This window comes from Mugil cephalus, chromosome 8 (assembly GCF_022458985.1).
Source record: "Mugil cephalus isolate CIBA_MC_2020 chromosome 8, CIBA_Mcephalus_1.1, whole genome shotgun sequence".
Taxonomy (NCBI): Eukaryota; Metazoa; Chordata; class Actinopteri; order Mugiliformes; family Mugilidae; genus Mugil; species Mugil cephalus.
The window spans coordinates 9091592-9106419 of NC_061777.1; the positions used below are offsets into that span (position 1 = coordinate 9091592).

General features: G+C 44.1%; 3 protein-coding genes across 4 annotated transcripts; 2 read left to right on the forward strand and 1 right to left on the reverse strand.

Moving 5' to 3' along the window:
- Positions 1-1208: 1208 nt before the first annotated feature.
- znf366 (zinc finger protein 366) lies at positions 1209-9361 on the reverse strand. Of its 2 annotated transcripts, XM_047590925.1 has the most exons (7): positions 9098-9310; positions 6224-7249; positions 5976-6143; positions 5530-5680; positions 4818-5009; positions 2967-3141; positions 1209-2881 (listed from the first exon to the last, which is right to left on the reverse strand). In XM_047590925.1, the coding sequence occupies exons 1-7, from the start codon at positions 9163-9165 to the stop codon at positions 2274-2276; spliced, it is 2388 nt and encodes a 795-aa protein (XP_047446881.1). In that variant the 5' UTR covers positions 9166-9310; the 3' UTR covers positions 1209-2273. The 2 variants fall into 2 exon arrangements, with proteins under 2 accessions (XP_047446881.1, XP_047446883.1); XM_047590927.1 differs by lacking the exon at positions 4818-5009 and having other exon boundaries at positions 9098-9361.
- A 1494-nt stretch (positions 9362-10855) lies between these two features.
- oxt (oxytocin) lies at positions 10856-12415 on the forward strand. Its single transcript, XM_047590808.1, has 4 exons — positions 10856-10940; positions 11023-11147; positions 11424-11628; positions 12030-12415. Exons 1-4 carry the CDS (start codon positions 10871-10873, stop codon positions 12173-12175), a joined length of 546 nt encoding a protein of 181 aa, XP_047446764.1. The 5' UTR covers positions 10856-10870; the 3' UTR covers positions 12176-12415.
- A 1224-nt stretch (positions 12416-13639) lies between these two features.
- Positions 13640-14527, forward strand: LOC125011605 (fatty acid-binding protein, liver-type-like). Its single transcript, XM_047590811.1, has 4 exons — positions 13640-13801; positions 13921-14093; positions 14175-14267; positions 14366-14527. The coding sequence occupies exons 1-4, from the start codon at positions 13645-13647 to the stop codon at positions 14414-14416; spliced, it is 474 nt and encodes a 157-aa protein (XP_047446767.1). The 5' UTR covers positions 13640-13644; the 3' UTR covers positions 14417-14527.
- The last annotated feature ends 301 nt before the right edge of the window (positions 14528-14828 follow it).

Genomic DNA, 14828 nt, shown 5'->3' on the forward strand with positions numbered 1-14828 from the left:
CTGGATGTCTGAGAACCAAAGCCATAAAATGATCTCACATGGTGAATGTTCTATATTAAACATAAGCTTCTCAGGATTGTCAGTCACGGTGTTTTGGTTTTTTCATTGTTTCTGTGTGGCCACTAAAATCACTGATTTGTTACCTGCAATGCATCAAATGTTACTATTGTGACATGTTCTTCTCGTCTTACAGTGTTTAGCGTTGTCCACTGCACCTCAGATGGTTCATTTTCACATCACACGAGCATTTACCTGCCCTCCTTCCATGTGTCCGGTTCGTCTTCAGATTCTCATGATCTCTCAGGTTTCGGTTCATTAAAAAAAAAAAACACACAGTGTTCGCAAGGTGAAAGAATCAACCTTGCGAAACACCATCATCTTTCATCAGGTCTCTGAGCGCAGGCTCAGCTCTGTGCGTTGCTCTTTAGAGGCGGCGCAGCGTGATGCGGCTGAGCAGTCGTTTCAGCTCTGGGCAGAAAGAGGCGATGTATCCACCCTTTGCGGTTTCTCTCTTAGCCAGTGGTTGGGATTGAAACATGTAGGTGAGGAAAGGAAAGAAGAGGAGGATGTGAGAACTTCCTCAATCTGTTTGCAGTTTCGCCCTTTGGGACAATGGTGGTCGTCGCTGGTAGAAACAGAGAAGCGGCTGTTCTGCATTTCGTCTGACAAGAAATGACTCTGTTTACCTGAACTGGCTTGATGAAATGAGGTGTAACCCTTTTCGCACGGCGTGGCTTGAAAAGCGGTTAACGATGAATTACCTTTGAGCAATGCATTATGTCTTACGGTATCTGCTGCTACTATGAAATATTAATGATAATAATAATTTCTAGCATTCCTTCATCCCTAAATCTCTATTTTCAGTGGGGCTTCTGCAATGAGCAGAAACAATGCTTTATTCTGAGGCATACAGACATATGAAGCCTTTGTCTGGGACACCCACTGTGTCCGTCACCGCTGTTTGATCACAACCTAAAAGAGAGAAGGGGAGAGGTGTTTTCTCTTCCTCTTCCTCTGCTTTGAAAGAGAAGCAGGGGGAGAAAGGCGAGTTTTTTTTTGTTTTTTTTTTGTTGAAACTCACCGAAATCATCTCTTGCTCGGTAGAGTTTCCATCGGTGTGAGCAGGCTGATGTTTAACGTCTGGGCTCATGTACCATGAACGCACTCATACGGACGTTCGTGAGGCATCTACAATTAGAAACTCGAGGTTCGCTGCACAGGTTCAAGCTTTTATTTCCGTATTTATTTAGCAGGATCATATCAGGTTCACCTACATTACACTGGCATACGAGAAAAAAATGAAAAAAATGAATCACAGACATCTCCCAACGACTGAAAGATCACATAGAAAAACAGATCACCAATATTTACCGTAAAAATCAAAAAAGTAATCACAGTTAATTTCAGGAGACACACGAAGTGTCCGTCACAGACTAAGTAATTACACCAGGTAAATCAGAACAAAAATCACCTAATAATCTCAAAGCATGCACAATGGGTTGAACCATAACATGTTTTAATATAATAGATTAGAGAATCAGAGCTAAAGCAAAGTAGCAACACTGAGAAATCATTTGAAAAAAAAAAAAAAACTAACAAGTTAAAACAAAGGCAACTGCATTTTCTTGACTTTTGTCTAAGATGTTTCTCCACTCGTCCAACTGGCTTATTCAATTCGAAATGACTGGCGGGGAGTTTCTATTCTGCACCCTTGAAACTGACAATTTTTCAGATTGTGTGGCATCCTGTTTTCGCACAAATAGTGGTCCTCCGATGACAAGACTGCGTTGCCTTTGTTTTTGCTTCAGTTTTAGATATGACCTGGATAACTGAGAATCTTCACAGACGTTTGTAAAAAACTAAAACATTAAATATATTTTTTGCATTTTATTTACAGGAAAAAAGTCACACTTTTCCGTTCATTAATTCACACAAACCGTGCGTCAGTGACTATTCATCATTGTATGATATGTTCTGTACATGCGGTATGCTTCACAGCTTTCAGTTCATTTCTATTAATTTTTTTTGTTAATAAGCACGATATATCCATCTTTTTTCTTTGTGCTAAGCTACTATTCTACATCCTCCATAATCTGTTGCGTTTAGACACCTACGCACTTTCCTTTCTCCCTGGGGGAGCGTCTCCTCTACATCCTCTCCATTATCCTGTCAAACAAAAAAGTCGCCTTCTTGTGTCCTCTTTCAAATTCTTTGTTGTCTTCTTCATCCCTTGACCCGTAAATTGACTTATGTGCAAGCGATTTCACTTAGCCCTAGTTTGTCTCTGCCACATCGATGGCCTCATAGAAGCCATCTAACTGCTGGTCGCTTTGCTCTGGCTCATCTGCCTCCTGCTCATGATCTTCTTGCTCTGAAATAGAGTCATATTCAAATGACTGTCTACGGACTGTTTGGTGATGATATCCCTGCTCCTCTAGCTCCGCGTCAGATTCACATGATGCATCTGACATCTGCGAGACATGCCCCTGGTTACCTCTAGGATCTACAGATTGTCCTTCTCCGGCTGACTCCCTCTCAAACGTCTCATCTTCTAAGCTCTGCTTCTTTTGTTTCTGCACCTCGGCTGGCCTCAGCTCGTCACCAGACCCCTGTCCCCTCTCCTCAAGCTCAGGGTTGTACTGGTCCTCACCGGCTGGCTCGTGTTGGTCCACCTCGGGGCTGTACTGGCTCCTTCTGTACAAGCTCTCCTCATCCTCCTCCTGACAGGAGCTCCCCGGGACGCTCTCGCCATCGGACTGGGAGAGGCGGAGGCTGGGCATGCCCGGGGGCTTCTGGGAGAGGTCGAACGGCTCCTCTTGGCTGAAGTGGGTGAGGAGGCCCATCGGGGTGGACAGGCAGAAGCGCCCTCTTTGCCGAAACACTGGGAACGAAGAAGGAAGTCAAACACGTGCAAAACCATTTTTTTTTATGTTTACGTCAAAAACGACATCCACAGTCATCCTCACATCTTTCATCCAGGCCTCGGTCCATGACCCCGTGTTTGACCTTCATGTGTCTGGTGAGGTTTCCCTTCAGCGTGAACTTGCTCGGGCAGTAGAGGCACTTGAAGGGTTTGCTGTCTGAGTGGAGATGCATGTGGCCCATTAGGTTGTGCATCCTGTTGAACTCCTTCCCACAAAGCTGGAAGACAAGAGAAAGAGAGGTGGAAGTCCTGGTAAGTTATTTTTAGAAATTGAGCAATTTTTACTCAACAATACTAATAGCAGTATACGCTGTGATTTCTGAATGGCTGATGAAAGATTCCTTGAAAGGAGTCATTGGTAACTGCATGTAACTAGTTTACCCCTCGGATTACCCCTGCTACCCCTATTTTTTATACATTTTGGCACTTTTTACACAGTTTTTGTGTAGGACAACACATCAATTAGTGAGCATTAAAGGTGCAAATAGGTGCATTTTCTTAACCTTAAGACAAGACATTAGCCGACAGATAAGTTGAATCTATACCAGAAAGTTCCAGGAAGTGAATGTGTACATTCACACAAAGTAAAAGTATAGATACTCATAAAATAAACCTATGCAATGTTGTTTTTTAAATGTATGTTTTTGAAGTGGAGGAAGCAAAACTAATTTATAACAAACAAATATTGTAGAAGCAGGAGAATCAAATTTCTAAGAAGCATAAACTGTGGATACTCGAAGGGCAACTGAGCAATTGAGCAAATACATTCAGTCACGTTACTTTACTTTACTTTACTTTACTTTACTTTACTTTACTTTACCAGTAGCTGTAGTAACAAACACATCTGGTTTCAAAAACAATAGGCCAACACCAACCATCTTTTTTCTGCCTCTGACAGATCTGCTTTGTTGCATGACTAATTTTCTCAGAATGCCGAGTTGTAGAGCGCACACGTAATCATGAATGAATGTGCAGGCATTCAGACGTACACAGACACACGCCCTTTGTTCCTCCCTCCATCCTGATTTTCCTCCTTTCCTCTGTCTTCCCCCCTCACTCTCTGTCGACCCACGACTCGCTAACACACACACATGCACGCGCGCGCACACACACACATACGCACACAAGAAAAACAGAAAGAATGAGACGCAGAGAGAGAGGGAGAGAAAGGAAACAACATTGAGACAGGGCCAGGAGGAGAACAGGGAAGGGCAACTCCTGCGCTGTCCTTCCTCTGCATTCTTTTTTATTAGGGTGGTCCTTTCCTTCAGGAGGAGAGAGGGACTGTAAACTGTCCAAGAGGACCGTGAGAAAACAGGAAGCTCCCTCCAGCAGCAGAGAAAGCGAGATGAAATCTATTTGCGGGCCCTGTTCTCCGGGGAGGCTGGGGGGCCATTGTTAGAGAGGCAGTTTGTGCGGCGATATCCTTCCTATGGACAAGGAGGCTCCCACTCCCATAAGCCTCTCTGCTATCTGGTCATCGTCTCAGACCTCGCACCAAACACCAAGGTCAAAACAGACAAAAAAGTGGGGAATGTGTTAAAAAAAAAAAGAAGAAAAATCAGCTGCTACTACTTATTGCTGGTTCCTGGCTGGAACTATCAGTGATTAAGACTTGGTTAGTTTCATTTAAGGGTTGCACAGGTAGACGTGGTGCATTTACCCAAACATGCATCATCAGAAAGGAGAAAATCGGCAAACCTAAAGCTCAGGTGGATTCTGTCTAACGCAGAAAAACGGATTAGAGCAGCACTGGCCTTCACATCTAACTCTATGCAACGGAGTGAATTTCCCTAAATGCTGAACTACTCCCTTAATCTGTGGAGAAAAGAGGAAATAAAGGCCTGAACGCAGCCCAAAAAGAGCCACAACCGAAATGCCAAACCGGACCAACCTTGCATTTGTAGGGCTTGATGTCCGAGTGGACGATCATGTGGGCCTTGAGAGTCTGCTTTTGGACGAAACTCTTAAAGCACATGTGGCACTGGTAGGCCCGTATGTTGGTGTGGATGAGAACATGGCGCTTCATGTTGGCCAGCAGGGTGAACTCGCGACCACAGATGCGGCACTTGTGCTCCTTCACGCCCTGAAGAGCAAGACAATGAGGAAGGGGCAACGTGAAAAAGAAGGGTCGTTCTTCTGCTTAGAATTCGTCTGTTGCAGATTCTGTCAGGGAGCGAAACGTTTCCACTGGTACCAAACATACCAGGCAGAATTTAACTTCATTTCCATTTTGACTGTCTACATTTCATGCAATGGTCCAGTCATAAAAACAAGTATTTATCAGTGTAGAAATGTGTGCATCTAATACCTGGAATTCAATGCATATATATGTATTGGAAATATAAGATGAAAACTGGAAGTAAAAGGGTTAAAAATGGCTCCAGGAGCCAGAATTCGAGGGGAAATTGCTTTGAGACAGCTGCCAAAACAACCTGTTAGGCTAGAGTCCAAACTCTCTCAGCCATCTTCATTATGTGATAGAGGAATGAAATGTCTTGATATGATAACTCGGTCCACTGCCAGAAATTTGTGTTTTTGTGTCCAGCCCCTGTCAGAAAAAAAACTTTGCATTTTTGTCTCTCCTCCTTTTGTTTTAAACTTACTTTGTGAGTGAGCGTGTGCTGTTTCAGGTGGTGTGACTGGATGAACTCCATCCCGCACTCACTGCAGATGTACGGTCTGATGTCTTTGTGTTTCATCATGTGGTTCTGAAGCTGGCTTGGGTACTGAAAAGTCTTCTGGCACTCGGCACACCTGGAGAAAGAACAGACAGATTCCTATTCAGCAAATCCAGCACAAAACTGAAATATTAAAACAATAGTTCGACGTTTTAGAAAATGCGTGTGCATGTTCTCGCTGGGAGTTAGACGACACAGCTCAGTTCTCTGTTCATTAGGTTAATAATCACTGCCGGTGGCTGGTTAGCTTAGCATAGCATCTAAATAAGATATCTCAATTCCTTAATCCATGCGAGTAATTATGTAAATAGAACAAGTAATGTTTTGCAAGGGTTACATGCAGCTCTCGTCACTGGATGAAGGATGTTCACCTGTACAGGGTGGGGCCACGATGGACAGTCAGGTGTCTCTTGAGCTGGGCCAGCGTGGGGAAGTCCAGGCCACACTCCACACATATGTTCTCTTGCCCCTTTTCATGCTTCAGCTCATGGGCGCGAAGCTCGCTGGGATAAGCGAAGCCTCTGCCGCACACCCTGCAGCTGGAGGTGCAGAGAAAAGTGTATGAGAAGGGAAACTAGGAAAATACAGCGATAAATAGCACAAAGCGCAAACTGTTTACCTGTACGGCTTCACGTCACTGTGCTGCATCATGTGCCTCTTCAGGTGGCTGGTCTGGGTGAAGGCCTTGTGGCACACCTGGCACTTGTGGGGCCTCATGCCCTGGTGTGTGAGCAGGTGTGTGTGCAGGTGGCTCAGCTGCTTGAACAGTTTCCCACACATGTGGCACCCGTGTGGCTTGATGCCGTTGTGGCCCAGGATGTGGGTGACCAGGTTGTACTTGGAGGTGTAGGACTTCTCGCACATGCGGCACTTCCACCGCTTCTGGTCCCCGCCGACGTCCACGTAGTAGCTGTCATCCACGTGGACGTTGAGGCCCAGCTTCTCGGCGCTGGTCGCCCCGCCGCGAGGGCCCCCGTCGCGGGTGCCGTGACTGGAACGGAGCTCTTCTCGGGGGTAGAAGGCGCCGGGGGAGAAGTGCATGACGGGCCCAGGCATGAAGAAAGGGTATGGGAGGAGGTTGTGGTGGAGAGATGGGAAGAAAGGAGGGTGGAGGAGGAATGGAGAGGGAGGCCAAATGGGGGAAGGACTGAGAGGCTCCTGTTTCACCTGCACAGGTAGATGTATGCCTGGCGACCTGTGGTGAAGCTGCAGCCTGTTGAGCTCAATCATGCCGGGAATGGGTTTAGGACTCGGGGAGGCTATGGGGTGAGGCGGGAGGGAGAAGGGGATGTGGGAGACGTCCGCCGGCTTCTTACTGCTGCTTTCGTCGGCCTCCTCTGCTTCTCTGTCAGGAGACTCACCTCCTTCTGCGTCCACTTTGAAGGGAGTTCTTTTGCGTTTTTGGGATCCCTCCTTTTGAGAGTAACTGGGGCCAAGCATGGGATAGAAAGCAGGTGGGCTGAATGCGCTGTAGGTGTCTCTGGTGGGTGATATGCTGGGGTACCTGGGAGGGGAGAATTTCGGGGGGGTGATGTAAAGCGGAGCTGGGCTCAGGTAGAAACTGCGGTGAGGTGCTCTCAGCTCATCTCTGACGTGAGGACTCCTTCCCGGCGGGAAGTTCACGCCTTCTTTCTCCATCGTCTTCCTGCGTTCAGAAAGGGGATAAGAAGCGGTTACATTTCCATAGTTACGGTGAATGAAGGATTCAGAAACTACAGCAAATCTGTCTACAGCAAGTGCTAGCCTCTCCAGCTTGCTGCACATCATGTTATGGTGACGGCAAAATGAGATTCTTGCTTGTCACTGTTTTGTGTCTTTGTTTCTTCCAGTGAGAGCTCGCCAGTGTCCCGCACTCTGAAGGTGATTAAGTTTAGTTTACCAGTGCCAAAATGTAAACTACTTATGTGGAAGTCAAAGTTAGCACTCAATCAAACCTCAATAGGTCATTTCCCTTTGAAATGTAGTGAAGTGGAATTAGTGACTAAACAAACATGCAAGTAAATGCATCAAATTTCAAAGTCAGTTAACTTTTTGGGTGAATTTGCTTTCGCTCTCATAGCAGCCAAGTCATTTGAAGAGAGAACATACGTAAGTGCATCCAGTGACCCTGCGTCTAGTTTCTATTTATGACGCGAAACTCTTCCTCTGAAGATTCCTGTGGAGAGAATGCAGAGCGCGGTGTCGACACCCACACCTTTTCAGTGCTCAACCTGAAACCTTTCACTTCTTCCTTTCTCACAGATCTCCTCCTTGCCTGAAATTAGGAAGTCCTCTGTGAAATGTTCACCTCTACCTCCTGCACACTTTTCGCTTCTCCATCTTTTTATTCTCTGCTCTGTTCATCTTTTTTTTTCGATAACAAGGTAGAGCTTCCCCTTTTTTCCTCTTACGCTTAAAATGCGACGTGAGGTTTTTAAATCTGCATATGTGTCTGCGTGCAGCCTAAAAGGCAAAATATCTGATAACCACAAAAAGTGCGACGTTAAGATCTTAGAGAGCGGTCGAACAACATCTCCACAGTCGTTTGCATGTCTGTGTGTTTGTGTAGATGATGGTCATGGATAAAAAAGATGGTGGCGCTCAGAAGGGAACTGTCTAACTTCTGCATGACATTCAAAATAGTACTCAGAAATGCTGTACCTATCTAATCGATGCCTGTAAATAGTTTAGCGCTTATCATTGACTCTGCTACACCCAATCCACTGTGCAATCACAATTTCAGCTTTTCTCTCTTGCAGATGCTCCAGCTAGTTGCTGATATAATAATAACAATACACAAAAATCGCCATGGAGGTTATATCTATGATGCATTTACTTCACAAGTCAAAGCAAACCAGCAAATCTAGAGACTGTACGTGGGAACACATGATTCTTGTAAAAATATCATTATCTCCGTTTACTCATTAATTTTCCAGAACAATTCTGTCGGTTTAATGTGACTGAAACTCAAAATCATGTCGAAAAAAATATGCTGCAGGGCTGAGATGAATAAGATATCATGACAGATGACTCACAAACCTAAAAAGTACATTAACAACTCACAGTCTGTGTGCCGCACTTCATTAGAAAAAAGGTGTTTTCTCCTAATAATAATAAATGAAGGAGATGCACTACAGCTAGTTAATTATCTGGATGTAAATTTGTGACTGTATATGGAAAACAAGAGCCATGTTCAGAACGAAAGAAGAATGTTATTTTGCCTTTCCAGGATTTTGTGACAGCCTCGGACGCAGCCTGAAGAAGTTTTCACTGTTTTCCCTCTTGAGTCATTCCCAAATCTCCTCCTGGAGACCATCCAGGTAATCTGTCCTGTTTAAGTTGCCCTGTGCAGAGACCCCAGCCTATTCCCGCCGCACCACGCATTCCAAACAATCCATTAAAGCCGAAGCCCCTCCTCATGTGCCAGTCGATGCCATGCAAGTGTGTGTGTGTGTGTGTGTGTGTGTGCGCTGTGTGTGAGGTCGCAGCGTAGCCCCGCGCGTGTATAACTTACCAGTTGAGTGTGTTTTCTGTGATGCTGTGGCCGAGGTGCTGCTGCAGCTGCTGCTGTTGTACCTGCATGTACGTTCTCTCCCTTCTGCTCGCACTGCAACTCTCCTGACAATGAGCCGCTCGTCCACGGATAGCATTTGAAGTGACTTAAGAAAGAGAACAGGAACAATCACTTTGTTCTCATTTTTCAGATGAGTACCTTCGGAGAGAAGGAAGGAAGGGAGGGGAGAGGAAGTCAACAAGCCTAGTGCCTTCCTGCAGAAAAATAAGGAAACACTAGATAGACATCTCCATTTCTCTATGAAATAGGGATTTGCACCGCGCTTGTTGGAGAGCTGATGTTTCACAAGAAAACAAAGCAACAAGAATGCTCAGCAGCTGTAAAGTGACACATTATGATGATAGATGATCTGCTTGAACCATTTCTGTTTATTCAGCTCAAAGAAATGCAAGAGGCAAATTTTTTTTTAAATGGAATATAAGAAATCAGTAAAATATTTTAAAGGGCAAAACAAAGTTCACAGTCAGTTGTTGTTAGGTAGTATATAGTGTTTATCAGAGAGTGCCTGTAAGCAATGTGAGCACTGTGACATTGTAAAATATAATCATCAATCAACTCCGACAGTAACTTTGTGAGACCTATAATTTGCAGCTTTTCTTTCCCATTAACTAAGAGTTCTTCTTCTGGATTGCACAATGCTGCACGCTGAGTATCCTCGCTATTTTTCCCACCTCCTGCAAAAGCACAACAGACGAAAAACAGTGGCAGACAAGGAAAAATGAATGCACGGGCTCATCTGAAATGCTCCAGCACAGCCACTAGGAGGCAAGAGTGGCCCATGGTCTGAGTGACACCTCACTCTTACTCACTCTATCTTGTTTGTCTTCATACGCAGTTATGCTTTATGATCTGTCTCAGGGCGTGAAGGGTAAAACTCACATCCCCTTCCTCTTATTTTGGCTCAGAAGTTAGCGAACAGAGACAAAGTTATCATCTCTTTTTAATTGAGATGAGGTGGCGGTTAGTAAATCAGGAGGGAGCCGCAGTAATTGAGCTCATATCATTGAAACGGCGAGTCCGTCTTTTATGGATTGTGGCCGATCATTAGCTGTGTTAATTAGCTCATAAGGCCAATTAACCTCAGACCTGGACAATGTGTGCGTCAATTCCTGTGACGAATTAAGGACCTTATTAATAGAAAATGACATTTATAGGTGTGTGCGTGTATCCGTGGGTACCTTTTTCTTTTTTTAAAAAAAAAGAAATTCATTATTTTGTTTACAAACACCATTCTAAAAGAAACATGGCCTACCGAGCCAAAATGGCAGCTCAGCAGGCCCGAAGTCCAGAACCAGAGTTCTGCTTATACCCAGTGAAATCTGCTTTTCCTGGCAGGAAACAGTACATAAAATGTGGGCTAATTCATTTTTCCTTTTCTTTTTTTTTAATAAAAGCAAGTTGTACTACCCTCTTGGCCACTCGTGCTTTGAACAATTTCATCATCGCATGCTCTTCTTGACCTCTGTGACATTCCTGTTAACTCAAAGATGCACAGTCACGCGCCATGAGCCCTTTCTCGAACGATTCTGAATAGCAAGAAGAGAGTCGGTCCACACAGCTTCCGGGCCCTTTGACCCGGCCTGCCCGGTGGTCAGCCTCATTTCTAATACGGGCTCATTAATGATTTCTAAGTGGCTTTTTGGTTTCTGTGTCACTCTCAAAAAAAAAAAAAATAAATTAAAACGCTTTTGGTAGTATATATAAGACGCGTCAATGGCACTGTACAAGATAAAGAACTCGGTGATCATCTCAGAGCATCTGGAACCAGAACCTGAACTAACCAGTGAGTACGTATGCTCTGCTTCAGAGTGCTCTGCTTTTGTGCTCGTTCTTGTAAAATACCATTTGTCTCTTGTCCGTTTCAGCAAAAATGTCTGGAGCTGCTGTGTCTGTGTGCCTACTTTTCCTGCTGTCTGTGTGTTCGGCGTGCTACATCTCCAACTGTCCGATTGGCGGGAAGAGGTCCATCATGGATGCACCGCTGCGCAAGGTGAGCATCTTTAGCTTTCTTTTTGTTTTCATGTTTTTTAAAATTACAAAGTGGCCAAAGGTTTTGCAGCGGACATCTTCTATTATTAGACCCTGGATTAAGATTAAAAAAACAAAACTCCTAATTGGGCTTTGAGGTAAAAAAAAAATCTCATGTATCAGATGGGGGACTCTCTAATAGAAATAGTTTCTTTCATTTGCACAGTTTCACATGATAAAACCTGATAAAAAATAGCTCTGCAACGTACTAAAATGTAGTGACAATCTCCTCCTGCAGTGCATGTCCTGCGGCCCCGGAGACAGGGGGCGCTGCTTCGGCCCCAGCATCTGCTGTGGGGAGGGTCTCGGCTGCCTGCTGGGCTCCCCGGAAACGGCTCACTGCGTGGAGGAGAACTACCTGCTCACACCCTGCCAGGCGGGAGGGAGACCCTGCGGGTCCGACGGAGGACGCTGCGCCGCTTCAGGACTCTGCTGTGATGCAGGTCAGGAAACTTTAGTGAATTTACCAAGGAGAAGGCATTATGTAGAGCACAAAGTAGCTGTTTCTTGTTGTATTTTCATATTTTTATACAGGTAGTTTGATGTATTGTACATTCTGTAGACAAATGCTTCCTACTTTATGAAGTGGTGAACTATCTAAATGTATCAGAAAATACTCAACTTGAGTAAATAGTGTAGTATTTTTCCTCTCAATTGCAAGGTTTGATTGTATTAAATGGGACAAATCACTGAAAAGCCTGATTAGCTTAGAATAAACATAAAACACCAGTTTACACTCCTGTTAAATGAGAAACATCAGTGTACACCTGAAGTCACAGACGGCCACGATCTTAGTCAATAATCCTCCTCTTTTGTGCTTTTATTGTGAAAACCCTCTCCACAGAAAGCTGCACCACGGACCAGTCCTGCCTCGTCGAGGAGGACGGAGACGACCAGGCCAGCCAGTTCGACGGCAGTGACCCCAGCGATATCATCCTCAGGTTCCTGCATCTGGCCAGCCACAACTCAAACCACCGGATCCACCAATGAGCCGCTGCTGCTCGCCCCCAGGTCTCACCGCGAACTCTCCAGCTACAGGGACAAAGTGGGACATGTAGTTCATAATAGTAGCTGTATTTCTATGTTTGTCGTCATCACTCTGATGCTCTTGCCGCCGGAGTACTTCTGTAGAGTGCCTTTGTCAATATATTTTTCTGTATGAAAACAGGGATGAATACTGGCAGTGGTCATCCAGATATCTGCATGTAGAAATAAAGTTTTGAGAGCGTATAAAGGTGTAATGGTGTTTTATTTCCGAGCCACTTGAATGAAAGCTCTGTCAGACTCTGTGTCTATACAGAAAGTGTTCACTGTGTTCAATTACATCCCACCAAACGTACAAAGCCCAATCACCTCGCTATCTCTGTTGCAACAGTTTGGATGATTATCTGGTACGTTAATCACCTTTGAGCCATAGATTAAATCATTAGATAATTTAGGCCATTGTTTGGTTACAAAACACATCAAACTGAAGAATTTGCATGAGATAACGGTGTCAGACTTTGATGGCAGGTCATTGACGTGGCGCTGGATTGAAGTATTTTGTCATACCCTGGTCCCCGAAAACCCTCTATTTATTTATTTTTTTAACTTTTGCAAGCTTATCTTGAAAAATGACATCACCTGGCTAAAGTACCTTTGGAATCAAATGCAGACTAAAGTTCATGCTTTTGAAGTAACAACTAGCTCCAGGGACACCTATATCAGTGCTAGGTCTTCTAATAATAAATAGAAAGATGTAAAGTATAGCATAACTCTCATTATAATAACAATATAAGTATGTAAAGTAAGCATTTTAAATTTGATTTGAGGCATGTACAATTTATCTTAAAATCACTCACTTTTTTTTTTATGACATGAGTCTGTAGAAAATAATCTTAGAAATGCAACCTGTAGCCCACACATCTAGAATTTTTCCTAGACCAGCTGCAAATACCAGGTAGATTTTGTAGCTTTAGAGCAAAAAATACATTTTTGCACGTCTTGTTATTATTATTAGTATTATTATTTTTTGTACTTCCACTCTTAAATCTGTTACACTTGCGTGGACAAAAAGTGATCCAAAAAGAACAAGATACGCAGGACGAGAGAAATCAATTGGAGAAATCAAAAGAAGCAGAAAGGACAAGCAGAACACAGAGGTGACATCATCCACATCAGGAACAGGGATCAATGTTAAGGGTCAAGGGGGGGGTGGAAAGACGAAGAACTAAAGAACTAATGCGTGTAAAAATCATGACGTCAGCTGTTGTCCACATGGCAAAATGTTGTCCCACTTTTTTTGTTGCCCCACTCTGGAGGCGGGAAGTTACTCAACTTTGGTCCCGTCACTCTGAACCTCTACTTTTTTTTTTTTTTTTTTATCTCTGTGCCTGCCCTTATCTGCAGCGGTCAATCTTCTGTGTGCTCTGCAGCATAAAATGGGCCAAAGCTTCCTTAATTGTAGACACCTGTGTTTAATGATTGATTCCCTGTGGTCTGAGAGTATAAAAGAGGCACAAGATCACCTCATATTGACCTTCACTGCCTTCACTGCCTGCCCTGCCACCATGTCTTTTACTGGAAAGTACCAGCTGGAGACTCAGGAGAACTTTGAGCCTTTCATGAAGGCTATGGGTAAGAACAGTGCTTCCCGATCTCAAGCGTTGATTTATGTGCTTTCAACTGGCCGAGCAGAGCTTCCTCCAGCGAGTCGCTTGTGTTTCAAGGTAAAAACGACTGCTTCTCTGTCTCAGGTGTCCCTGATGACCTCATCCAGAAAGGCAAAGACCTCAAGAGCATCTCAGAAATTGAGGAGAATGGCAACAACTTCAAAGTGACCGTCACAACTGGCTCTAAAGTCCTCGTCAACACCTTCACCATCGGACAGGAGGCAGAGCTGGAGAACGTCACAGGAGAGAAGATCAAGGTAGTTCGGGTTTCATGGTGGCTTAAACTCTGTTCTGTCTCTGACATATGTGAATTTAACCTGTGTCATGCTCCGTTAAAGACGGTGGTTCAGCGAGAAGGCAACAAGCTGAAGTTCTCCATGAAGGGAATAGAGTCGGTCACAGAGCTGGTGGATGGGAACACGATTGTCAATGTGAGTTTGTGAAACGCTCTTCACTGAACTTCTGCTTCTGTCTCGTTTCATAATGCATATTAAATATCTTTTTTTTTTTTTTTTTTTTTTAAATGCAGACGATGACTCTCGGCGGCATTGTATACAAGAGGACAAGCAAGCGCATGTGAATGTCTACACTTGGATAATAAAAAAATTAAAAAGCAGCAACTGTCTTGTGGTTTTGATTTGCGAAGTTGAACTTACCTGTGAGCTTTAAGTGATTTACTTCCTCAGGTAGACAACCCCATGTCTACCTGATTAAAATCATCGTCCTATTTGGGACATACCTAAAGTAAACTGAATGCTGTTAAACATTTTGAAGCCACTTTGGCACAGTTTGTAGGGTTTGTCTAATATTTTTTGGGGGGGAAAATGTGTCTGAATCTTAATGGCTTTTATCAAATCAGAAGGAAAATTGCATCCAGCATTTACCCAAATACAGTATGTGTACAGAGCTGTTTCAAAAAGCTGCTTCTGTTTCATATGACCTGGCGGCATATTAAAGGGTTAAAAGCATTACAATTGTAACCTCAGAGTGGC